Genomic DNA, 23,057 nt, shown 5'->3' with positions numbered 1-23,057 from the left:
CTGAGGTGGGATTTCTGGGTGCAAGTACCCTTGAGACCAGAGGGCACACACGCCCTAGAAGCTGAGCCCGGGGATCTGCAGCCGAGTCTGCAAAGGGTGATCCGGGGCTGCCCAGATGTGACCCAGCAGGACAGGAGCTCCGAGGCCTCCTAAGGTCTGACCCTGTGCAGACTTGCCGGGCTCGCAGGGCCGAGTGCCCCCGATCACCACCTCGTCCTGTCCTCCGTACGCAGAGCCCAGCACCCTCCCTTGGAGGGAGGCCGCCCTGTCACACTGCCCTGGGCTGTGAACCCAGAACCCGAGCCAGGCGGGACTCGGGGCTCCCTAGGCCTCACCCCGTGGGCACCTTCAGCCCTGGGTTAGCAACGCCCACCCCAGCTGTGGGCAGGGAGCCAGGACAGCCATGCCTGGGTACTGACACCTCAGCCCTCAGGGCTCCAGACGCCGGCAGCCTCTCGAGCTACTCAGGCCGACTCAACAGACAGATGGTAATTATTTCCACCGTGTGCCTTGGAGTGAGAAAGGCAGGGCCCAATTCTGGAATCAGTCAGTCTCGAGTTTACATGTGAGGTCTACCAGGTCACTCGTGTTGGGTCACCTCTACGATCTCAAAACTCTCACGTGTAAACTGGAGGTAATACTTGCCTTCAACCCGCGAGGGCTGTTCGGGTTACAGAGGAGGTGGTGGGTGCAGGACACCGAAGCATGGAGATTGGCTCCCACCACGGCCCCCAGCGTCTCCGCCGGACAGGCCCCAGCTCACGACTGCTGTGCCCGGCATGCTGTCAATACAGAGGGGAGCGAGAGGGGAGAAGGGGGGGCCCTCTGCCTGGAAGCCACCCATCCCAGGCCCGAAGACTCCACAGCCAAATCCCCCTCCGGCCCCAGATGCCGTCTCCATGACAACCCCAAGCAGCCTGCCACTGTGGAACGCCCAGCGGGCACCACACGGCTGTGGACGGCTGCTGGTGCCAGACAGGTGCCCAGTCCCCGGGGCCCCAACCTGCGGGACCGCGTGCCACAGCAGGCCAGCGTCCCGGTGCCTCCGGCGAGAAGACAGACGGAAGGTGCCGGGACTTCCCCGCGCACCCCAGGGGTGCCCTCGGGCACATCCAAACTGTATCACGACCCTGACCGACGGCAGATCCCCTGCTAAGCCAGGGGCCCCCAAAGCTGGGTGACCTCTGGACTTCTGTGACCCCAGCAGCCCAGAGGCAGAGGGGCCTGGCCTTGAGATATCCCGCCCCACAACGCACTCTCCGGAGGTGACATCTGGAGGCCGTCCATCACTAGGGCCGAGGGCCCCACTCCCTGGCAGGCGAGCCCATCGCTGACCGTCTGGGAAGCTGAGTCATCACCGTAAAAACCGCCTGTTGGAAGAGGCAACGACTGGTGGGACTGCGGCCGTCTGCCTGGGCGCCCCCACGCCCCGCCGTGTCCTGAGGCGCCGGACGTGGAGCCGGGGTCCTCCGTGCCCCGAGCCCCTCCGGGTCCCGCCTGCTGCTGCCCAGACAGGCCGCCCGGCTACAGGAAGAACTGCGAGAGAGGCCGCAGCCAAGAATGAAAACTGTGATCAGCGCTATTTTTTAGGAAACGACACCTCCCACCCAGGAGGACAGCGAGGCCGGCACGCCTGCGAGCCGGTGTGGGTCAGCTCTGTGCCTTCCGTCCCGGTGCGCCCCGAAGCGAGCCTGGGCACCTCGAGGGCACAGCCGGGCAACCCTTCTTCTGAACGCTGTGCGATGTAAAGGCACTACCTACACCAGTAAATCACCTGCTCTCACACACACACACACACACACACCATAGTAAAGAGATGCACGCAGACGTGTACACACACACACACGTGAACTTTAAAAAGGTGAAAACCAAGAGTGGACGTGCCTCGCTGGGCAGGACAAACGTGTCCACACGGCTGCCAGCAGCCCCGTCCAACTCCCAGAGCCTTCGAGCAGCCCCTGCTCTGAAGCTCGGTGATGGGTGCCCGGGGCCCCACTTGCTGGTCCTGCCGGGACCCCACCCCGGGCTGCCACCTCCCCGGGGGCCCCACGTCCCTACACACACCCCAGCGGCTCCCCCGGCTCTGGGCTGTCCGAACACGGCCCTCGCCAGGCCCCCCGGCCCCCCGGCCATTCCCAGGGGTGTCGCGTGGTTCCCAAGGGCGGGGGGGCGCGTGTCCACTGCTGTTTTATCTTAGCTGGAGTCTGGAGTTCTGGCAGAAACGGGGCACAACAGGGCCAGCCCCAAATGAGGAAGATCAGGCGACAGAGGGAGGGCCTCGAGCGCGGGCCGCGGAGAGCGAGGCCCGGACGGCCGGCGGGCGAGCGTCGCACCTGCACTCTGGACCGTGGGCTCCCCGCACCCCCGGCAGAGGTTCTCAGCCCGGAGAGGCGAGCAGGGCACCTCGGGCCAGGCCTGCAGATGGGTAAGAGGCTCTGCCACCGGTCCTGAGGGTCGGGGCTAGGGCTGCTCAGCCTCGATGGCAGGATGGACCCCGAAAGAACAACAGCCCCGAGGAGGAGGAGACAGAGCACAGCGACACCAGGCAGCCGCGGGGGCTCCGTCCGCTGGGAGACGGACACCTCTGGGGACCACCTGCTGAGCACGCCGTCCCGGCAGGGGCAGGCTCTAGAGCTCCCCGCCAGACCACTCCCCTCGCCTGGGCTTTCAAGGGGCACCCAGCCATCAGGCTCTCCGTGCACAGGCTGGGCATCATCAGCACAAGTCCAAGATCACCCGCCCCTGAGCCCTGCCGGGCCCTGACACCTGCTGGCCTGCCCCGAGGGCATCCTGCACGCCTGCCCGAGGACAAGCCTGCCACCAGGTCCCCGGGACGGCCACTGCTCCAGGCGCTGACGGAACCCTCCCGCACCAGGGAGAGGTGCCCCTTTAGGGATGGCCACCCTCAGCCCCAAACCATCTACACAACTGGTGCTGTCACACACACCCCTCCCCACTGCCACCCTGGACGTGACCTCCCGCAATGGTGGCTTTTGGCGTCAAGCCGGCTGGGCCACCGTGCCCCGAGATCTGACCCAACAGGAGCCCCCGTGGTTCTGGGAGAGGTGAACATTCAGATAGGTTAAAGAGGAAAGTGGATTACTCTCCGTCACGTGGGTGGGCCTCACCCAGTTGGCTGAGGGCCTGAGCAGGACAGAGCGTGACCTCCTCCAGCGACGGGGGGGCTCCGTCCCCAGACGCCGCCAGACTCCATGGCGGCATCGGCTCTTCCTGGGACCTCCAGCCTGCCGGGCTCCCCCATCAGATGTGGGTTTGCCAAGTCTCCACTGTCACGGGACCCCCCGCTCTGCACGCACCCAGCTGGCTCTGCTCCCTGGAGACCCCTGACTCACCCGCAAGGGCGGAGGGTGGGCCCCGCCTCACTGTGCCTAGTCTGTGACGGGGAGAGGGGTTTTCGAGCAAGGATGCTGGGGGTCCAGGGGCCGAATGAGCCACCGGTGGCGTTCCCTCCTTTGTGGAGCAGAGAGAGAGCGGGGCAGAGCCTCCACCAGCCCAGGGGACGGAGGCAGCGATGGGGGAGCACGGGGGCGGAAGGAGCTCTGGATGGAGAAGCAGAGGGGAGGGGGAGGGGCATCCTCTCCTTCTGAGAGAGGTGGGTCTGCGACCGGTGCTTCACAAGGGGACAAGGTTACGTGAGCACCCCTTCCCGGTGTTAAAGGAAAAAAAAGATGATAAGATAAAATGCTGGCACCTCAGCTGTATCTCGTTCTGTGTCATAAAAGCCACGCTGCAAAGCAGGGCAATGGAGACCACAGTCCGGTGACCGAGGAGGTGCGGCCCAGAGTCCCCTCCTGTCCACACCGCAGGGGACCCCAGGCTCACGGCCAATGCCAGGGCAAGGGGAGCCCACGCTCAGTCCCCGAGGCACTTGGCTGCCATCGTGGCAGCAGCTCTGGGGGTCAACCTGCTCTCGGTCACACCAGATCCAAAGCCGAAGCAGGATCCCCGCTTCCGGGTCCAGGCTGGTGGAGCATCTGTAACCATGGCTGCACGGGAGGCGCGGGGAGCCCCGGGCGCTCAGGAGCTGCGGCCTGACGGCTCGCGGTCAGAATGAGAAGGTGACAGACGACAGGCGTGGGGGAAACTGCCCCGGATGACACGCAGCAGCGTGTGTGGGTCACTGCACACCTGTCGGGGCCACGGAATGTATGCCAGCAAGACGGAACCCCGATGAGAACCTCAGTCTCTGGTTAAGAGTAATGCGTGGATGTTAGCTCGTCACCTGTGACAGACACCCCCCCCCATGTGAGGTGAGTAACGGGGACCCTGGGGTGGGAAGGGGTGTAGGGGGGGGTCCCATGCTATCTGTTCAACTCTCCACCAGCCCTAAAACTGCCCTTTTAAAAAGCAGACACATAATTTTTCAAAGTGGCAATAAAACTACATGGTTCTCACCCTTTGACACGATGAAGAACGTGCCTTAATTTTTTTACTGTGGTAAAATACGCCTAACATAAAATTTACCGTTTTAACCATTTTTAAGCGCACAGGTCACCGGCACGAAGTCCCTTCACATTGCTGTACAACCACCCCCAGCATCCATCTCCAGAACTTTCTCATCTTCCCAAACTGACTCTGTCCCCATCAAACCCTCCTCCCCACCCCCTCAGCCCCTGGCCCCCGCCATCTACTGTCTTGTCTCTAGGGATTTGACGCCTCTGGGGACCCAGTGTCAGTGGGATCAGACAGAATTAGTTCTTTTGTGTCTGGCTTGTTTCATTGGGCATCATGTTCTCAAGGTTCATCTGTGTCGTACCAGGCGTCAGGATTTCCTTCCTCTTGAAGGCTGAGTAATATCCCCTCGTAAGCAGAGATCTCAGTTACCCAGTCATCTGTGCATATGCACATCTGGAACATGCCTTTGAAAGGAGCCAGCGAGGCTGCTGTCCCCTCCTCCCCGGCCGTGTCCCCAGAGCCCAGGGCCAGACCTGGCCCCTCGGTGACCAGCTAGGAAGGCTGGCCTGGGCCCTCTGAGGCCATGTCGTCTCCACATCCCCTGGCCTCTGAAACAACTTTATCTCAGTAATTTCAGGAAAACAACACCTTTTTTTTTTTTTTTTTTTTTTTTTTTAAGGAGATGAAAAAAAATCTACTGGCACACGACCAAAATACCTACAGATTAGCGGGCTTTGAAACCCCTCGCATTCACTCCCTTGTTAAACCCAGGAAACTAGGCACTGCTTTCAAGATACATTTCAAAAGCTTTGTAAGATGCTTTCTTAACACAAAAGTTAAGATTTAAACAGTAATACCACTACTTCCCCTGCAATCGAGCTTAAATAGAGCCAAATGGGAGATAACGAACATTCTGTAGGAACCTCACAGAAAGTCGCATTATCAAACTTAATGATTTTTTTTTTGCATAATCTCACCACTTAATAAGGCTACAGATAGCGGGCTGGAGAAGTTTTAATGTATTCGGCTTGGAACTCAGCTGTTATTGAAGATGGTCTCTGTTCTTACAGGATTAGTGTCTGGTGATGTTCGGGGCCCTGCAGACACTAATTAACCAACAAGGGGTGCGGGGGCTCTCGCTGGGCTCCCAGGGGTCCACGGCGGCGATGCGGAGCCCCCCGCCCAGCTCCTCTTGCCCAGGACACACCGCTATGGTCTCTGCGGCCCCGGCTTGTCTGGATTTGGCCTGGAGAGCAGCTTCCAGCTCCCCTGCCCTGGAGGACCTCATTCCTGCCAGTGAGGACCTCCTGATCCTCAGAACGAAATGCATCCACTTCCCCAGCTTTTTCTGTGCGGCCGGTCAGTCCCGCGCCATCGGCTGCCCTCGCTCCCGGCATGTGCCAGCTGGAGCTGATGGCACAACTGCGACCACCGCTACCTGGAGGCCGGGGAAACAGAGGAGCCTGGGGGCGACCGCTTGGGGGACAGGGAGTCCCCCTGAGTTGGGGCCGGTCTCCTTGCAAGAGCCCAGGGTTGTACCCCACCCCCCAGACAGGAAGGCGGAAGGAGGACCCCTCTGTGGTCGGGGCAGCGAAGCCTGGAGATGTGGTTGCACAGCTGCAAATACGCTCGGAGGCCCAACTCCGAATGCAACCCGGGCTCAGCGCTCACTGCATCACGGGGCTCAAGGAACACTTAATCCCAGACTCGCTGGCGTGTGGCTTTGTGTGCCCAGGGCCGTGGGGACAGCTGATCCGGACAGCCCTCCAGCCTAGAGTCTCCCATGGACGAGGGATCACCCTCAGGCCGGGGTCCAAAGGGCTCCTGTGCGCAGGAGACAGACGCGCACGGGAGGGGACTCAGCCCACGCGCCAGCTCCACCCCGAGGCTCGGTGACGAGCTGGAGCGCGTTTCCATGGTCTCAGTGGCCAGAGCTCCACGCCGAGCGTTCCATCTGCCCGGCCATCTACGCTGCACTGTCCACCAGCAGGTGGCTGATGGGAATGGGGGACCCACACAGGAGCCCCTGACGACTGTGAGGGAGCCACGCGACCCACGGCAGCGGCGTGTACTCAGATCGACATGGGCTCGGCTCTGGGAGCAAACCAGGAGGTTCCCCGCACGTGTACGGCCCGCAAGGCCCCCTCGGGTGCTCCCGGACCACGTCATAGGCCCTCTTGAGGGGGTCAGACACACAGAGGTCTGCCGTCTCCTGGGCAACCCACGGCCCCAAGCCTGGCTGGGTCCTGGCTGCACCCCGAGGCTGGGGCAGCTCTGCCGGCCAAGAGCAGCCCCCGGACCCCCAGGGTCGGCCCTGTGAGTCCCCGAGAGACACAGACGTCACTCCACGGATGCAGAAAGCACAGCTCCGAGGGCCTGGGAGGGTCTGCAGGCCCCCGCACAGTGGCGGGTAAGATGCCTCCGTTTTCTGGCATTTGTCATAACCAGGCTCCTAGGAAACCATGGCTCTTTAAAAGAGCCACGTCTTGAGTAGACAAGAAAAGTAACAAAAATAGCTAAAAATAACAGCCTCGTGGACCGAGAGCTTCTGAGGTGCGGGCACCGTGCTATGTGCTGCCCACGTCCCCTCCTCACAATCTCGGGGGCCCTGCATCAGCGTATCGCAGCCGGGGGCAGGGCGGCCGGGGGCGTCCCGACTTTGCAGACTGGGAAGGGGAGGCCAGGAGGGCAAGGCCACGGCCACAGCTGGCCAGCGCCCGGGCTGGCTGGCGGCGAGGACTCCACTGTGCCCTGTGGTCAGGCCCCCAGCTTGCAGAGCACGCCGCCCTGGAGACGGTGCAGCCGGCGGGGAGGGGGGAGGCCCGGGAATAAAAGTGCCGTTTCCAGCAGCTGGTCCCCCGTGGTCACTTGGGATGCTGATCAGAGGGTCAGATGGAATGTTTCTCTCGACTTTATAACTAGCCAGACTCAGCCCTGCAGGCGCCAGGCCCCCCACCAGCCCCATCAGCACCCCCGCGCAGGCCCCAGCCTGCTTGGCTCGGGGCTCCCACCTGTTCTGTGGAGGGACGGCCCCCGTGAGCCTTCGGCCAGAGCCATCTCCCCACCTGAAGATGCACTTCCCTGACATCTGCCGATGTCATTCACTGAGCCCCATGCGGCCTTGGGCTCCGTCTCCCAGCGGGCCTCAGTGTCCCCCGGTACAAGGAGGCGGTCACACCAGACGCTTTCCCAGCACCTCCATCTCCAGCAGTTCTGAGTCTGAGTCTCCTTCTACAAACAAACCCCAAGGCCTGCCAGTGACACGAGCGTGGGCCCAGGCTGGCCTGTGCACACGGAGTCACTCCGGGAAATTCCACAGGCGACGCCCTGCGCGCTCTGGGGACCAGCCGCTCTGGCTCCTACCTGGGTCCGTGTGGACACCCCCGGCCCCGCGGCGGCGGTCAACTCGGCCGTCCCGTCACCCTTCCCTCGCTCGGCAAGCTCCGAGGGAGGCCCTGTGCCCGGGACGCCAGGGGCCGGATCTCCATACACACGGACCAGACTTCACACGTGATCAGCCCCAGGGGCCCCCCCGGCGAGCCCCACGACCTCCTCTGGAACTTCCCAAGTTCAGTCCCAGAAAACGTGTAGGCGTCGGGGGGGCACCACAAATGCTCCCTTCGCTGCGTCGACTGCTAAGTTTTCCAGGAAATTCTGTTGACACTCCCACGCCCCAGAGCCCCGGGGGCCAAGCCCGGCCTTTCGGCACCCAAAGTGCATCCGCATGAGGACACGACGGGAAGGCGGGAAGAAGCTGCCCAGAGACCGGCCCGCCTGCCCGCGGCTGTGTCAAAGATCTTCAGCCCAAGTCAGCGGCTGGGAGGCAGGAGGCGTGGACCCCGGGCCCGGGCAGGACGGAAGGGCAGCCTTACCCACACACGCTGTCCGAAAGCCAAGGGATGCTCTAGCGGCACCTGCTATCCTAACCGCACCCCCCCACCCCGTGCCCCCCGCCGCCCTCCGGGCCAGGCACGAAGAACACGAGTCCTCAAGGTCACAGGCGGTGAGGAGGAGAGCCCGGACTGCACCGAGAGACCACGGGTTCCCAGGACTGTCACCTAGGATGGGGGAGGGGGTCAGGGACTGATGGATGAGCTGGTCCCTGGAAGGATGTCGGCTCAGGACCCACAGACTCCCGGGGCAGCACTCCCACCTCCCGGGGAGCCCCCGCCACGCGTGCAGGCAGACACCAGCTATCCCTGGACCCCGTGCTGCGCCTCCCCCCCGGTCACTTCTCCAGCGGCTGAAGGGAGCTACCGGCCACGAGGCTCGGCTGTGCTCCCATGGAAAGGGTGTCCTTTTTGAGACAGAGGGTGGCATGTCCCGGGCCATCCCGCCAGTGAGAAACATGCCTGCGGAGGACAGCGCCCACTCACGGCTTCACCAAGCCCCCCGCCCCCTTCAGCCACCTCACCCTCCTCACCTCTGACCTCTGGGGAACCTCATGCGAGTGGGCAAGGCTCCAGCACCCAGGGAGACGAGCCCTCACCGTGCAGCACAGGCGTGGCAGCTGCCATACCCGCCGAGGGCACAAGGAGGCCCCTGGCCCAGCAGGCCACCTCCAGGCGCTCTTGGTCTGTCCCCCACCTTCTGATTCCACCGCCTGGACACACGCTGGCCCTCCCCCACCTGGACCTCCCCATGGCCACCTCTTGTGTCCCTGTCCCCTCCCCAAACCAGCAAGAGGCCTCTGCCCACAGTGAGGCCGCCCTCAGGACCTCCCAACACGTCTGCACACTCCCCCATGGTCAAACCTCGAGGCATCACAGGCCGCCCTCCGGGTGGGCGACCGTATCAGATGCCCTCCGATGCGAGGCCCGGGGGGCGGGATCCCGGGGCGCAGCCTGCAATGGGGCCTGGGGGCCGCTCTCCTGCTCCCCGAATCTCTGGCTCTAATGGTGCTTTTGAGCCAAGAGGAACCACCTTCCCTTCTAGAAGATTCCTCAGGGAAAGCACCCCCTTTCCTGCCTACACCTTCCCAGCCACAGTGGGAAATTAACTCAATACCCAGAATCTTGCATTTGGCGCTCATCGCCAAGCCACACACTTCATGATAAAAAAGAAATATGCGAGGTTCAACCAACGTGAGTCAACACATTAGGATGACTTGGGAATAAAAAGAATAAACGTTACAAACACATTTTTAATAACGTGCTGGGTAACTGTTAAGCTGGCAACAGACTATTCCAAATGGAATCCAACGTGCCTTGGGGGAGGCCAGGCACCAATGCCAAAGTGGCTTTCACAAATTTCTTTAAAAAAAGAAAGAAAGAAAAGAAAAAAAAAAAAAACTTTCAGATGGACACGTGCTGTCCATGAGCAGAGGCAGCGTCCTGGACCTGTGCGGTTAGCTCAGCCTGCAGACGGCAGGCACAGTGTGGGTGGGACAACAGGACCTCCAAATGAAGGACGCAGGGGTCTCCCAGGGCTGCCCCGTCCATCAGGGAGCAACGCGGTTCAGCGGGGGAGGAAGCCCTGCTCCATCCCACGCTCCTACAAACCGCGCTGGCCCCCAGACCCCGGGAGAGCCCCAAACACAGGCAAGACCCAGACTGGAAGGCGGCTGGTGCTTGTTGCTGTAAGAGCTGCGAGACCTCTGGCCCTGGTGATGGTGTTAGTGCCCAGGAACAGGGGCGCATCCTCTTCTGCCCCACCACGGGGTGAGCCGAACAGTGGACCCCAAAGATGGGTCTACTCAGAACCTCAGAACGTGTTTATCTGGAATAAATGTCCTTGCAGATATAGCGAAGGCTCTCAAGATGAGATCATTTGGATCTGGGTGGGGCCTAAGTCCAAGGACCGAGAGGAAGATTTGAGACAGAGGGAGAATGACACGTGACAGCAGGCAGGGACCAGAGTGATGGGGCCACAAGCCAAGGAAAGTCAGGGCTGTTTGGAGCCACCAGAAGCGGGAAAGAGGCCCGGAAGGAACCCACCCGGCAACGTCCCGACCTGGACTTCTGGCCTCCAGAAGGAGAAGACAATACGTGTCCGTTCTTCAAGCCCCCCTGCCCCCAGTCGTGGTCCTTTGTGACGGCAGCCCCAGGAAGCTGACCGCCCACCTCTCCATCACAGGGTCCACCGTGGAGTCCACGTCCCTCATGTGAGGGAGGCCCCTTTGTCCTCAGCTGGCCTGGACACCAAGGAAGTGACGACAGTTCCTGGGGTGCAGGCCTGCGATGACCCCCACGCGCCTGCACAACTTTCCGGAGCCCCTGCTGCCTGCACGGACGCAGACCCGCACCCACCAGCCTCCCGCGCCCGGCTCCTTGGCTCTGCCTGTTTGCCGGGGCAGGCACTCAGTAGGTGTCTAATAAACATGCACCCCAGCAGCTCAGCATTTCCACCGCAACCCACCACGCAGAATGTCCCTGTGCAGCTGGAAAGGAACTGTCCTTCTCCTGTACGTGGGAAGCCAGAGCCACGGCCGTAAATAGAAGGTAACCATAAAAATATACACACGACCATTAAAATGAAAAATGCCCACCAAGTCCAAATAAAGCCATCTCGTATGCACAACGTACGTGCCCTGGCTTTGGGAAATGCTGATTTATGGACGGAGGCGCACTGAGAACTTCCGGGCCACCCCCCCCCCCAGCCCCACCGCCGGGGGACTCGGCTTCTGCTTCAACCTGAAACTCAGTGGCCATCACACTTGCGCGTCCAGGTGCCAGGTGGGAAACCGTATCTTTGCCGGAACGCTGATGGGGCACCTGCCCGTCCAGGCCTCCTCGGGACAGAAGGTGGAGGTGAGACCCCTGCACCCTTGGCACATGTGATTCAGCTCCTCCTGGCCGGTGCTCCCTCCATCACCCCTGTGTGGCCTGCCCGTTTCCTGTGGTCACCATAAAAATGATCGCAAACCACAGAAATTCATTCTCCCAAGTCCTGGATGCCACAGGTTCAAGGTCAAGGTGTGGGCAGGGTCATGCTCTCTCTGGAGGCTGTGGGGGAGGGCCCTGCCCACTTCCTACAGCCTTTGGAGGCTGCGAGCCTCCCTGGGCTTGTGGCCACATCACCCGTCTCTGCCACCATCTTCACGTGGCCTCTCCCTGCATCTCTTCTAAGGACACTTGTCCTTGGATAGAGGGCAGACCTGGATCCAGGACAATCTCATCTGGAGAATCTGACCTTCATTTCACCTGCAAAGACCCTGCTTCTGAATCTGGCCACGTCCACAGGTTCTGGGTGGACCTGTCCTCAGGGGGCCACCACTCGACCCCTCAACTGTGCATTTCTCGAAGGGCACACACTGGAGCTTCTGCCCTGCTTGTCACATATCCGGTCCCACCGGACCCACCAGCCCCGGCACACAGCCCGTGCCTGGCATACAGCAGGCGCTCAATACGTGCACCACACTGTGTGGGCGTGTCTAGCAAGTCTGTCACCCAGAGAACTGGCCCCAGGAGCTGTCCCTGGGCGGGAGCTCCCTGGGGAAGGAGGGCTCAGGAGGAGCGTGTGGGTTTGCAAAGCACGGCTATTTATCAGTGAGGTCTGGGCTACTATGTCAGTGAAGCACGTCGGAGGGCCCGCTTCGCTGCTCCTGTGATCAGAGAAGAAGAGACGTAATAGGCTAATAAAATCCGCCTTCTCTAGGCACAAGCTGACTTTGAAAAGAGTGTGCGTTGTAAAGGCAGCACACCCTCCTCCAGAATCGTAGGGGAGAACACAGGGCCAAGGGTGGACGTGTGTGTTCGGCCTGGGACTTCGGCAGGGTCCTCGGGGAGAGTCCCAGAGGGCAGCATGCTTGCCCGAGCCGGGAGCCTTCCAGAACACAGCCTCCTGCCCAAAGCAGGGGCCCTGGAGGCAGGGGGCCAGCGGCAGAGGGGGCCGCCCTCGGCAGGTCCAGCCTCAGGCCCCTGCTGTCACACCAGGAGACCAGAGACCAGAGCCGGCCACTGGCACCCAGAGGTCACAGCTCAATCCCTGTGGTCTCACCACAAGTCCAATGCAGCAGGGTGGGGAACACAGGGGCCGACGGGCAATGTTGAGAACGGCGCCCATCCCGCCTGAGCCCCCGGATCGCCCCCCAGGCCAGAGAGCCGGTGCCCGAGGTACCCACCTGGGCTGTGAGCTGATGGACGGAGGCCTCCGGGGCTGCCCTCGGGGTGACCACCCCATGCCCTCTAAGGCCCGAGCCATCACTGACCAGAAGTCCACGGAGGTCCATGCAGTGAAGGCCACAGTGGCCCTTCTGGCCCCCACTGTGCTCCCCCAAAGCCTGCCCGAGGCACCACTCGAGTGTCCCGGGGTCACAGCTGCCCTCGAGGCGGCCAGCATGCGGCTGGAGAGGCACCGCCCTGACCCTCCTGTCCCGCCCCCGTCTCAGCCACCGAGAGCACCCTGGCCTGGACGCCGAAGGTCGCGTCGCACCTGCAGGGCTTTCAGAAGGCTCCACCTTCTCAGGAGAATGAGACCCACACGTGCCGCTGGGAGGCGGGGGGGCGGGGAGCAAATAAACATGGGCCTGTGGACGGGAAAGCCGGACCCGGGGTTGCCCACCCCCAAGGCTGGGCCGTGAGGACCACCCGATGCACCCACAGCCCGAGGCCTGGCCAGGCCAGCCATGTGACTCCATCCAAGGGGCTGGGGTCTCAGCCACGACGCCCCACTCAGGTCCCCGGAGCAGTGATGTGAGCCTGTGACCTGCTTTCTCCAAGGACATGTGGGACATTCGTGCTGAAAGGGAACACGGGGCAGTGCCCCCCGAGCTCCCCCGGGGGCCAGAGGGGCTGGAGCACAGGGCCGGTCTCCCTCCCGCTCCCTGAAAAGTTGTGTTTGGACAAAGGGGTGAAGTGATCCACGCAGGACCTTATGGAAGTCACCGTGGACACGGTCAAGGTCGCACCGCTGGGCATGGCAGGTTGCACGCAGGGCGGCCTCGGAGGCACCGCCGGACAGTGCAACCAAGCACGTGGCCCGGCTTCCGCCCTGGGCTGTCCGGGCGCTGTGGGCAGCCAGTGGCAGAGGCGCCCGCCTGCCATGTGGACTGCAGGAAGAGGATGGTCCAGCAAAGCCAGGCTTTTCTGGGGGAAACCCACCCTGCTCCCCACCTGCAAACGTGTGCCCAAACCCCTCCAGAGGGGTGGTCCCGCGTCCAGCCCCCCAGCCCTTCACCCACACAAGGACACACCAGGGCCCGGAAGGAAGGGGTCGCCGGGCCTTCTTGCCGCCCAGGTCACGGCTGGGGAACGGGGTCGGCCGAGAGCAACATCCCCCCACCGCCAGCCCCTCTGCTGCCAGCTCAGCAGAGGCCGGGTGAGGCCCTGCTCCCCGCAGCTGCGGGCCACCCGCACGGACAGCACCTCAGCCCCACACCGGCGCTGAAGTCATCCAGCCCTCAGGCCTAAGCAACGCGGAGGAGGCGCGCAGCTCCCAGCCTTCCTGCCCAACTCTCCAGGGCCACGTGGAGATGGGAACTCCGCCAGGGAGGGCAGGGCTTCCGTCAAGCCTGGTCAGCGGCCTCCAAACCCCGGCAGGCCCCCGGCCACCCCCGCCCACCGGGCTCTCAGGGCCCAGACCTGCTTCTGGCTCTTTCCTGGGCCATCTCCCCCAGGGACATGGCCCAGACCCTCATGGCGGCCACAGCCGAGGCCTCCCAGGCTGAGACAGCGGGAGGAGGAATCTCCGAGGAGTGTGGACCGAGGCCGAGGCTTGAGCCCCTGGCGGAGATTCCACCCGAGGTCAGCGAACGTCCTTCTCAGCTCAGCGAGTCTGGGTGGGGTGGCCCGTCTGTCCCTGTCAAGATCACCCAGAGCGACAGTTTCTATGATCCTTTCCATCCTGCCGAGGAGGAGGCTGAGGGTCCCGGTGGCCCAGTGACTTGCCTGCTATCACACCGCCACCCGGCTGCCTGATGCCACAGGCCACCTGCACAAGCCCACGTGAGCCACAGGCCAGGCGCTGAGTCGGTGAGGCAGGCATCAGGACGTGTGAGGGGAGGTGGATGTAAGACCGGGCTGCCACTGGCCCCCGGACCCAAGCAGAGAAAAAGGGAGCCCACACATCGGCCCATGTCCCCTTGACCTCTGTGACCTGGGCCTGTCCTTGGACTTTGCCGGGCCTCGCTTGCTTCATCTGTGAAAATACAGAACAGCACGTGGCCGCTCTGGAAGGCACCCCGCAGGGCGTTGGGTGCAGGGACAGTTCATCAGGGGCCAAGAAGTGGAGGCGGAGGCCTCGCCCTCTGCTCCCCGCGTCCGGGCTGGGGGCTGCATCACACGTGTGTGTGTGTGTGTGTGTGTGTGTGTGTGCGCGCGCACGCGCGCACGCACGTGCGTGTCCATTCACACCCGTGTGCCTGTCCACGTGTGCATGTGTTTACATTTTTGTATGTTACACGTGTGTGCACACAGGAACGGACTTGATGAAAGGAAAGATTAAAGGAAAAAGTCACCGGAGGGCAAGCTGGTCACCACGACAGTAGGGCAGAGACTGCAGGCGTCGTCAACGTGCATCTCAGAGGAGCCCTAAATCCATTTATTAAATGTGTGTGTGAACAACAGCACGTGTTACACACAGATGCATAATGACATACTTTACATTATACGTTACATAGGTTCATGTTATACTCCGTGCATTTCCTGTAACATTTACTGACCTGTCAGTGCAGGGATACGGGGACGGCTCCCTGATTCTGGATCAAGTTCACTGAATTGATTCTGGATCAAGTTCACAACGTATCTCACCTACTTCACTTGCCGAAGGGCAGCACGTATGACGCACGTGAGAGTTCAGCGATCGTCACCATATCCACGCACACACTCACACACAGGAAGCGTGAGCAGTGCTCCACGCATCGCCAGGGACCCACCACGACCCGCCTCCTCCAGGCCCTGGCGGCTCTCCACCAGGGAGGGGACCTGGCCACCCCACCACCCCCTCTCTGCTGGTGCCCTGCACAGGGCTGCGTCCCCAGGATGGGCGGACACCCTGGTGTCAGACCCCCGAGCTGGTACTCGCGTGGTCCCCTGCACGGCCCCCCAGCGCCCTCGGGACGGAAGCCAGGCGGGGCCTGAAGAACGTCCAGGGCTGCGGTGGGGGCGTCAGGCTAACAGCGGCCCTCCTGAGTGTGCACGCGCGCGTGCCCAGGTCCTGGGGACTGTGACAGCAGCCGGGCCACGCCGCGGGGGCCCCTCACGCCTCAACAGTCACCTCTGTGTCCAGTCCCTTTCTGCTTTCACGTTTGCGGCTGTCAGGCCCTCAGCAACGGTGAGCGTGGGTTTTATGTAGATCCTTCGTCACACGGCAACGGTAGTAAATGATGGTAAAGGAGCTGGGCTATTTTTCACGCTTTTTCGACGCCACCCCGCCTCCCCGGCAGCCAGTCCCACTCACCGGGCCTCGCAAATAAACTCCGCTGAGGGGCAGGGGAGGAAGCCTGATCAGGTCCCTCCGCACGCGGCCCAGAGACTCAGGCTGGGCACCCGTCAGCCGGCAGGGAGGTCTGGGGGGGTGGCCGGAAGCATCTGGAACGCAGGCCCCAAGCATCTGTCCCCGACCCTCCTCTGCTGTCACAGCCTCTGCGAGTGATCTGGGTGCAGCCTGGGCCCCCAAACTGCTCCCATTCTCAGAAGCTTGACATGAGGTCCACAGCCCTTCCCAACCCACAGTGGGTGACCCGCACGCACCTGCCCCCTTGCGCCCCTGGGACCCCCATACGTGTTACAACTGGGACGATCTTTGGATCCAACAAATATTTCCGACGGACTCCAAGGTGCCAGGGACTCTGCTACGGCAGTCCTAAGACCTCCGTCCGCGCCTTAAAGTAAACTCACAGACGTAACAGACACAGTAACACTGTACTAACTACCGACCTTGTAACGGCGACAGCAATTAACGACCAGCGCGCGGAGCCACGACAGTCAACAGCAGACCGTGAAGGGACTTTACATGGTTAAACATGCTCCTTCCCAGCCACCGGGTCCCAGAATTCCGCTGCACTTCCAGAAGGAAGAGCTAACTAACTAAATAAAAGTCGAACCCTGTTTGCTCAACAGTTGGCCCTCAGAGCAGCTGTCCAATTCAGACAGCGGTGGTGATTCAGAAAAGGACCTCTGGAATCGAGGCCGGGTCCACTGCAAGGGCAGCCAGACACACATGCTCGTCTCCTGAAACACGTTCTCAACAGGAACACGCGCAGGCTGCGAATAACACGCCCACCCACCGCCCAGGCTCCCCTGCCCCCAAAAGGGGTGAAGGAGACAAGAGAGATCTCAGGTCCGCAACTCCAGGAGAAAAAGCCAAAGGGCCCGTCGCCCTGCCTCTCCGTAGAGTAGTTACTGTTCTTCTTACATCAGCAGCAATGGGAAAGCTTTAATCTGTGCAGTAACTGAAAGGCTGCGAGAAAAATATCTGAAAGTCTTTGGTAGAGGGAGATGGAAAATATTCTTTCTAATTCTGGCCGTCTGGTTATGGCTGTGTTCTGAGACCAGGCCTAACTAGGGAGAGAAAGGGGTGTCTCCCCTCTGCCCTCTCCCAGCGCACCGCCACGCTGAGGCTGTGCCCCCCACCCCGATTTAGAGGCTGTATTTGAAATCCGGTTCCCCAGCCTGCCCCCTACCCGCCGCCCACCGTGACTGTAGTTCACAGGCACAGGGCCTGTCAGGCTGCATCCAGAAGCAAAGGACGGCTCTGGGGAGGGTCAGGGTGTCCCGAGTGGCGAGCAGGGGAAGGAGTTACCCTGGTCCCTGAGCTCCCACACCCACACCGTGGCCGTGGCCATGACCGGGGCCTTTCTCACCAGCCCTCCAGCCGCCCAGGCCAGGCTCGACGCGGCGGGCAGGACGCTCTCCCAAAGACCGGCCCAGCCAAGGCTGCAACCAGGGACCACGGTACGCCTCTCTCTCGTCCGCAGCCCTATTCATCTTCACCAACGCCGGGAGACAGGCTGGCCAGAGGGGGACGGATTAGCCATGGGGTGACCCGCACCTCTGCACAAAAGGCAAAGTGTGGAAAAACGGCTCCCTGGGTCCCCCATTCTTCACCTCTGAAAAAACCTGATTCAGGGAAATGGCTATTTGAACAGCCCTTTTCCACTCGTCCACAGACAACAAGTCACAATTGTCTGTCCGCCCGCCTCGCTCCCTCGCTCCCTCGCTCCCTCCCTCGCTCCCTCCCTCCCTCTCGCTGGCCAGCACACCACTGGAAGGAAGTGGCCTGGAAGCTGCAGCCTCCAGCCGGGCAGGGCCTGTGTGTCCGCTGCATCCAGGGTGGGCCCGCCGCCCTCCCAGCGCCTGCCCGGGGCTCCTGACCCCAAAGGGTGGGAAGGGCAGCTCAGAGAGGACGGGGATGCTGCTCCAAGTCTGACCTTTCACAGGGCTAGAGCAAAGGGCACTCCATCCCAGAAAGCGAGAACGTGACGTTGCAGGATGGACCCCATCCCGGGAAGCAAGGACATGACATTTCGGGGGGACAAACAGCACTTCCAAGAATCCTAGAGGGTTGTGCAAACACTCAAACTTTCCCTGAGCGCCGCCAGAACGCATACCTGCTCCTGGCCCCGTGTCCCACCTTCCTGTTTCCACACCATCTTCAAGAACGGTGATAAGCCTCTGGCCCCTCCAGAGTAAACGCTGCGGTTTCTGTGCAGGGCTCTCCAATAACCCATCCACAGAAGACATCACACTCTCAGAGCAAGCCTAGTCTCTAAAACACTGACCTGCCCCACACCTAGATTCTTCAAATCCAAGAGATAAACACTCTTTCCTCTTCACCAAAACGTACGTCTTGACCTTAAGATGCGGGGCCTCGGGAGGACGGCAGTGCCCTGTAAAGACAGCAGGACCGGTCAGCTCCCAGCAGGCAAGCAGAAGGGAACGGTCCAGCCCCAGGCTATCGGAGCTTCACTCTCTCACGCAGGCGGCTTTCAAATCATGGAAGATCCCCGTCATCACAGGAACTCCCACAGAGCCAGGCCCTTTCGACCTGAGAAGCAGTGAAAACAGGAGTCCTCCTTTCAAAATGAATTTCCCCCGAGAGGAAAGATCAGTGGGAGGGAAGGGTGAGGGGCTGTGGCCCAAGAAGGCCCAGCTGTGCAGGGAACCCCGGCCACTTGGCAGAGGACACAGCCAAGATCAGCCCTTGGGAGACCTGCCAGCCCCAGGGGACCACCCCACCCCCAGCAGAACTGCCCTCTCCTGAAGCAAGTCAGCAAGCCAGTCGGTGGTGGACGGCTGGCCTCCAGCTCAGCGGAAACTCACCAGGCCCTCTCAGGGCAGGCCAGGCCTGCAGCAGCCCCTGGGACAGTCCCCTCTCCCTTCAGGGCCTGGACTCAAAATCAAGGGAAGGAAAAGGACGCCAGGCCAACGGAGCAGGTGACGGACCGAGGCTGGCCTCCTACACCTACCTGCTTCCCCAGGAAGCCAGAGGCAGCTCATCAACTAGTCAGGGAAGCAGCTGAACGTTGCAAAAAGCCCTTCCTTTGTAAGAGCCCGGAGCTAATGAGGATCTGCCCACACTACCTGCCACACCGGCTCTGAGCGCGGCTGGTGCTCCGTGATGGCCAGGCGCGGCACCAGGCAGCGCCGGGGGCAAGGTGCCTGCGGGCAAGGGCACTGCTAGCTGCAGGCAGGCAGTGGGTGCTGCCTGGGCCGTGAGCGCTTAGGTCGGCTGCCCCACGAAGGCCAGCCAGGCTGAGCCCACGGTGCACCAGGGGAGCCCTCCTCCAGGAGAGCTGGCCTTAGAGCCAGGAAGTTTCCAGGAGTGCCCAGGGCACTCGGCCACCCACCGACCACGACCATACCAGCCCGTGTACCCCTGCCCCGGAACCCTGGTGCAGGGCTATCCCTCCTACAGATTCCTCCCGCTGCGCGGGTCCCACTGTCAACTTGCACGACTCAGCCAAGTCCCAAGAACGGGATCCTAAAGAGAGCCCCGCTCTCAAGCAGGCACCGGAAGGCCAGGGGGGCCGGACTTGGTGCGGGGGCCAGTTGCTCTGGCTGTCAAGTCCCTGCTCCCAGAGCCCGCGGGTCCCGGACTCGTCCGGAAGGCGGCGTGGAGAGCGGGAAGCGGGCGCGCAGGCCTCGCCCTGGGCTCCCGCCGCCCGGGCCCCGATTCAGGCCCGCCAGGATGGAGCGCGGGTGCCATCTACCGAAGGCCCGCGGAGAGCGGCCGGGCGCCGCTGCCAACGAGCCGTGCGGGGCAAGGGACCAGCAGCCCGGGAACGGGCCGGAGCCCCGGCGGCGCGAGAGCCACCGAGGCCGCCGCGCCAAAACCCCGCCGCGCGCCACCTCGGACCCCCGATGTGAGCGGAGCGGCGGAATCCGCGCCGGCCGGACGTCGGGCAGGGTCCGTGCCGGCCGCCCGGGCCCCGCGGAAGCGCCAGCCTGGCCGGGCCGAGAGCGGCGGCGGCGGCGGCGGCGGTGGCGGCGGAACGTGCTGGAAGCCAGGCGCGCGGGGGACAATTACCTTCTTTCAGGAACTGCGCGTGGATCACCAGGACGAGGAAGCAGCAGAGCGCGGCCCCCGCGAGTGCCCAGAGCGCCTTCAAGAGCTGCATCGCGGAGTGCCCACTCGGCCGACGCCCCCCTAGTCGAGCAGCGAAGGTCCAGGCGCCGCATCAGCGCCCCGCTGGGTGCAGCCGCCGCGGCCGCCCGCTCGCGCCCTCCATCCGCGCCAACGCCGCGCTCCGCCGCGACTGGAGGCGCCGCTCCGGGAGCCGGGCTGTGTCTTTTTGGGCAGGGGGAGGGGAGCGGGCGGGGGAGCGGGGAGGGGGCGGGCGGGGCGGGGAGGTTAGCACCGAGGCTCTGGCCGCGGCGGCCGCCCGGCCACCATCGCGGGCTGCGGGGCGCCGGGGGCCCGGGCGCGGGGGGACGGCCGCCGCGGCCCCATGAATCAGCCCCGCCGTCGCCCCCGGAGCCGCGCCGCCGGCAGGGCCCGGACGGCGGGCCGCAGATTGCGCAACGGCCCGGCCGCTGGCCGCCTGTCGCCTCCCGCCGCTGCCCGGCGTCGCCTTCCTCTCCAAAGCCGCCGCCGCCGCGCTCGCTCCGGCCCGGGGCTCAGGGGGCCGCGCCGCCGCCGCGGAAAACCGGGCGCGGGGCCAGGGCTGCGCGCAGGGCGCGGGGCCGCCGCACCATCGCCGCCGCCGGGGCCCGCGCGGCCGGGCCCAGCCCGCAGGGAGAGAACTTGCGCGGCCCGGTCGCCCTCGGACGGTGCCGGCCTCCGCGCTCCGGGAGCCCGCGCCTCCGCCTCGGTGGCCGGTTGAGACCGGGCCGGCGCTCCCGCGGGCCGCCCGCCCGGCTGGCGTTGCCCGGGGCCGGGGCCGAGGCCGGGACCGCGGCGCCCGCGCCGACAGGTGGGGCCGGCGAGAATGCGCGCCTCGCCCACGGGATGCCGCCGCTCCGGCCCTCGGCGCGTGCCCACTGCCCGCTCAGCTCGGCCCTTCTGGGAAGGCGGCGGGAGGGGCAGCGCGGCGCTCGGACTCTGGCCCGCGCCCGCCGCCCTCTGCGCTCCGCCCGGCCCGCCGAGCCGCCGATGCGTACTGGGCCGCGGAGGGGACCCGGGGGACCCCCGCCGCCCTGCAGCGCCCCCGCCTGGCGCGCCGGCGGGTCAGGCGAGGCCGGTCCGGCCGAAAACCGCGGGTCGGGCTCCACCTAGGCGCGCAGGGGCCTCACTGCAGAGGCGGCCGCGGCGGGGGCCGGAGCGGGTATCGCGCGGCCTCCGGTGCGCCCAGCCCCCCGCGCCCTAGGGCCCCAGGAGGCAGGGGAACCCGGCCCAGGCGTCGCCACTGCCCGGGACTGACCCGCGGGGGCTTCTGATAAAACTGCACCTCGGCCTGGAAACACGCTCGCTCCACATCCCGGCCCTCGTCTGTGCCATCCATCCTCCAGGCCAGCGGCCGCCCCGCGTGCATGGGCGCACAGTCAGTGCCTGGGCGGCTCCACGTGCAACAGCGGGCCCCTTCCTGGCCTGGCCTCCTCCGGCTTCTGGGAAGGGCAGGTTTTCGCTTGCGGCCGATTTTTCCTCACCATCCCTGAGCCCCAGAGCTGGGGCATCTGGGTCCTGTTTAGAGTCGCCCCAGAGGCCAGTATCTAGGCCTCAAGGCAGTTTTTTCCTGCATTGAATTTCCGATTCATTTCCAAATGCCCAGCAAAGAGCTTTGGCTGGGGGATGAGGGTGGGAGCCTCTGGCTGAACCTAACCCCACCGTGTGTGGGGTGGGTGGAGGACAAGGACAGGACGGGACCCACCCTCAGAGGGTCCTGGTGAGCGTCAGGCCTGGAGAGCAGGCCCAACGGTGCACATGAAAGCTGCTCCCTTCCTGCACAGACATTTATGTGCCCGGAAGGGAAAGAGGCCGGTCCTGGGAGGGCTCCTAGAGGTCAGACAGGTCAAGGCCGTCCGTGTACACTTGGGCACACTGACACCAAGTCCTCCAGGACCAGTTCCAAGCTCGCCTGGCCTGAGGTGCTGTGCCAGCCCCAGGTCAGAGGGGAGACCAGCCCAGAAGCGATCCCACACTCCAGCTGCATCAAGTCCGCGAGACGGGGATGCCGGGCCTGAGACCCCACCTGGAGAAGGGGCTGTAGCCTCCGACAGGCCAAGCAGCTCAGGCCCTGCCCTGGTGGGGGGGCTCTCTCCCCTTGCACAGCCCCTCAGAGCCCCATGTCCTGTAACAGCCTCACCCTGGTCTTTGGCCTTCACCCCCAGGCACTTTGTAGGAAACCCCACCTGCAGCAGCCTTAGAAGAGCCGCCCTTCCTGACACAACAGAGCCTGACCTCCACCAAGGTCACTGGCGTTCAGTCCTCACCTGGTGCAGAGCACTCCTCCTCAGAAGGCTTAAGGGTCACCCAGTGCTTGTGACACACACACACCCAGGACCCCAAAGGGACCTCAAGCAGGAAACAAGGCCAGCCTCTGACATCCACTGGGCCCTGATCCGGTGCCTACTACTTGAAATTTGGAAAATTTACAGTATTCTAAATTCCCCAGGGGAACTTTTACAAACAAACTAACCATTTGGAGGATCCTCCTATAAAGGGAATTAAGAAAAGAAAGTTTGTAAGGAGAAACGTGGTGTAAATCTATTTTCAACAAGTGCAACAGGAGGTGCAGTGCCGTGGGGACCAGAGCGTGTCCTCCTCCAGCTCCGAGACCTTCTGCAAGGAAACGTGTGTGGCATAGCTTGTGCCCTTAGAGGAGGTAACAGGTGACAACCGGGGGGCCCCGTGGCCGGTGCCCACAGGAGTGGGTTAGTCGTGTACACCATGGAGGCCCATGTGCCGCTGGGAAGTGAGTTTTAAGATGGCAGGGGGAGCAGCACACGTACCTCGGGAGGGGCCACCCAGGGTCTGATCAGGGAGATGCTTAAAACAAACAATAAAGCCATAATGGTGTCGGGAATCAAACTGAGGACAATCTGCAGGACAGTGAGGGTGGGAGTCCCGGGGCCAGTTGCTGTAGAGAAGAGGAGGGGCTGCAGCCGGAGATGTTGGAAGGAGATCCAGGTCCTCCAGCGTCAGCACCTGTGACTCCAAAGGGGAGGCAATGCCTCCAAGAGGTACAGGCCAGGTGCTCACGGGGGGGCATCGTGGAGACAGCTGCTGTCAGGCAGGTTTAGCTCAGGCCAGAGCCAGAGGAATGCTGTCCAAAAAGGGAGGGGTCTTCTGCCTGGGGACAGTCCCCAGAGGGCTGGAGGTAA

At 63.3% G+C, this 23,057-nt stretch overlaps 1 protein-coding gene across 2 annotated transcripts in view; it reads right to left on the bottom strand.

The window, feature by feature from the left end:
* The window catches only part of TAFA5 (TAFA chemokine like family member 5), a 167,555-nt gene that overhangs the window by 77,142 nt on the left and 67,356 nt on the right, over positions 1–23,057 (bottom strand). The window contains exon 1 of one of the 2 annotated variants that reach the window (XM_067010454.1): positions 19,825–20,185. The exons of the other annotated variant lie outside the window; for it this stretch is intronic. Coding sequence (XP_066866555.1) covers positions 19,825–19,915 — 91 coding nt within the window. The 5' untranslated portion in view covers positions 19,916–20,185. Of the gene's footprint in view, positions 1–19,824; positions 20,186–23,057 lie in introns of those variants that run through there. 2 annotated transcript variants of the gene reach the window in all.

This window comes from Kogia breviceps, chromosome 12, assembly GCF_026419965.1.
Source record: "Kogia breviceps isolate mKogBre1 chromosome 12, mKogBre1 haplotype 1, whole genome shotgun sequence".
NCBI lineage: Eukaryota > Metazoa > Chordata > Mammalia > Artiodactyla > Physeteridae > Kogia > Kogia breviceps.
The sequence above is the reverse complement of the archived record's forward strand: the minus strand, read 5'-3'. Positions and strand labels throughout refer to the sequence as shown.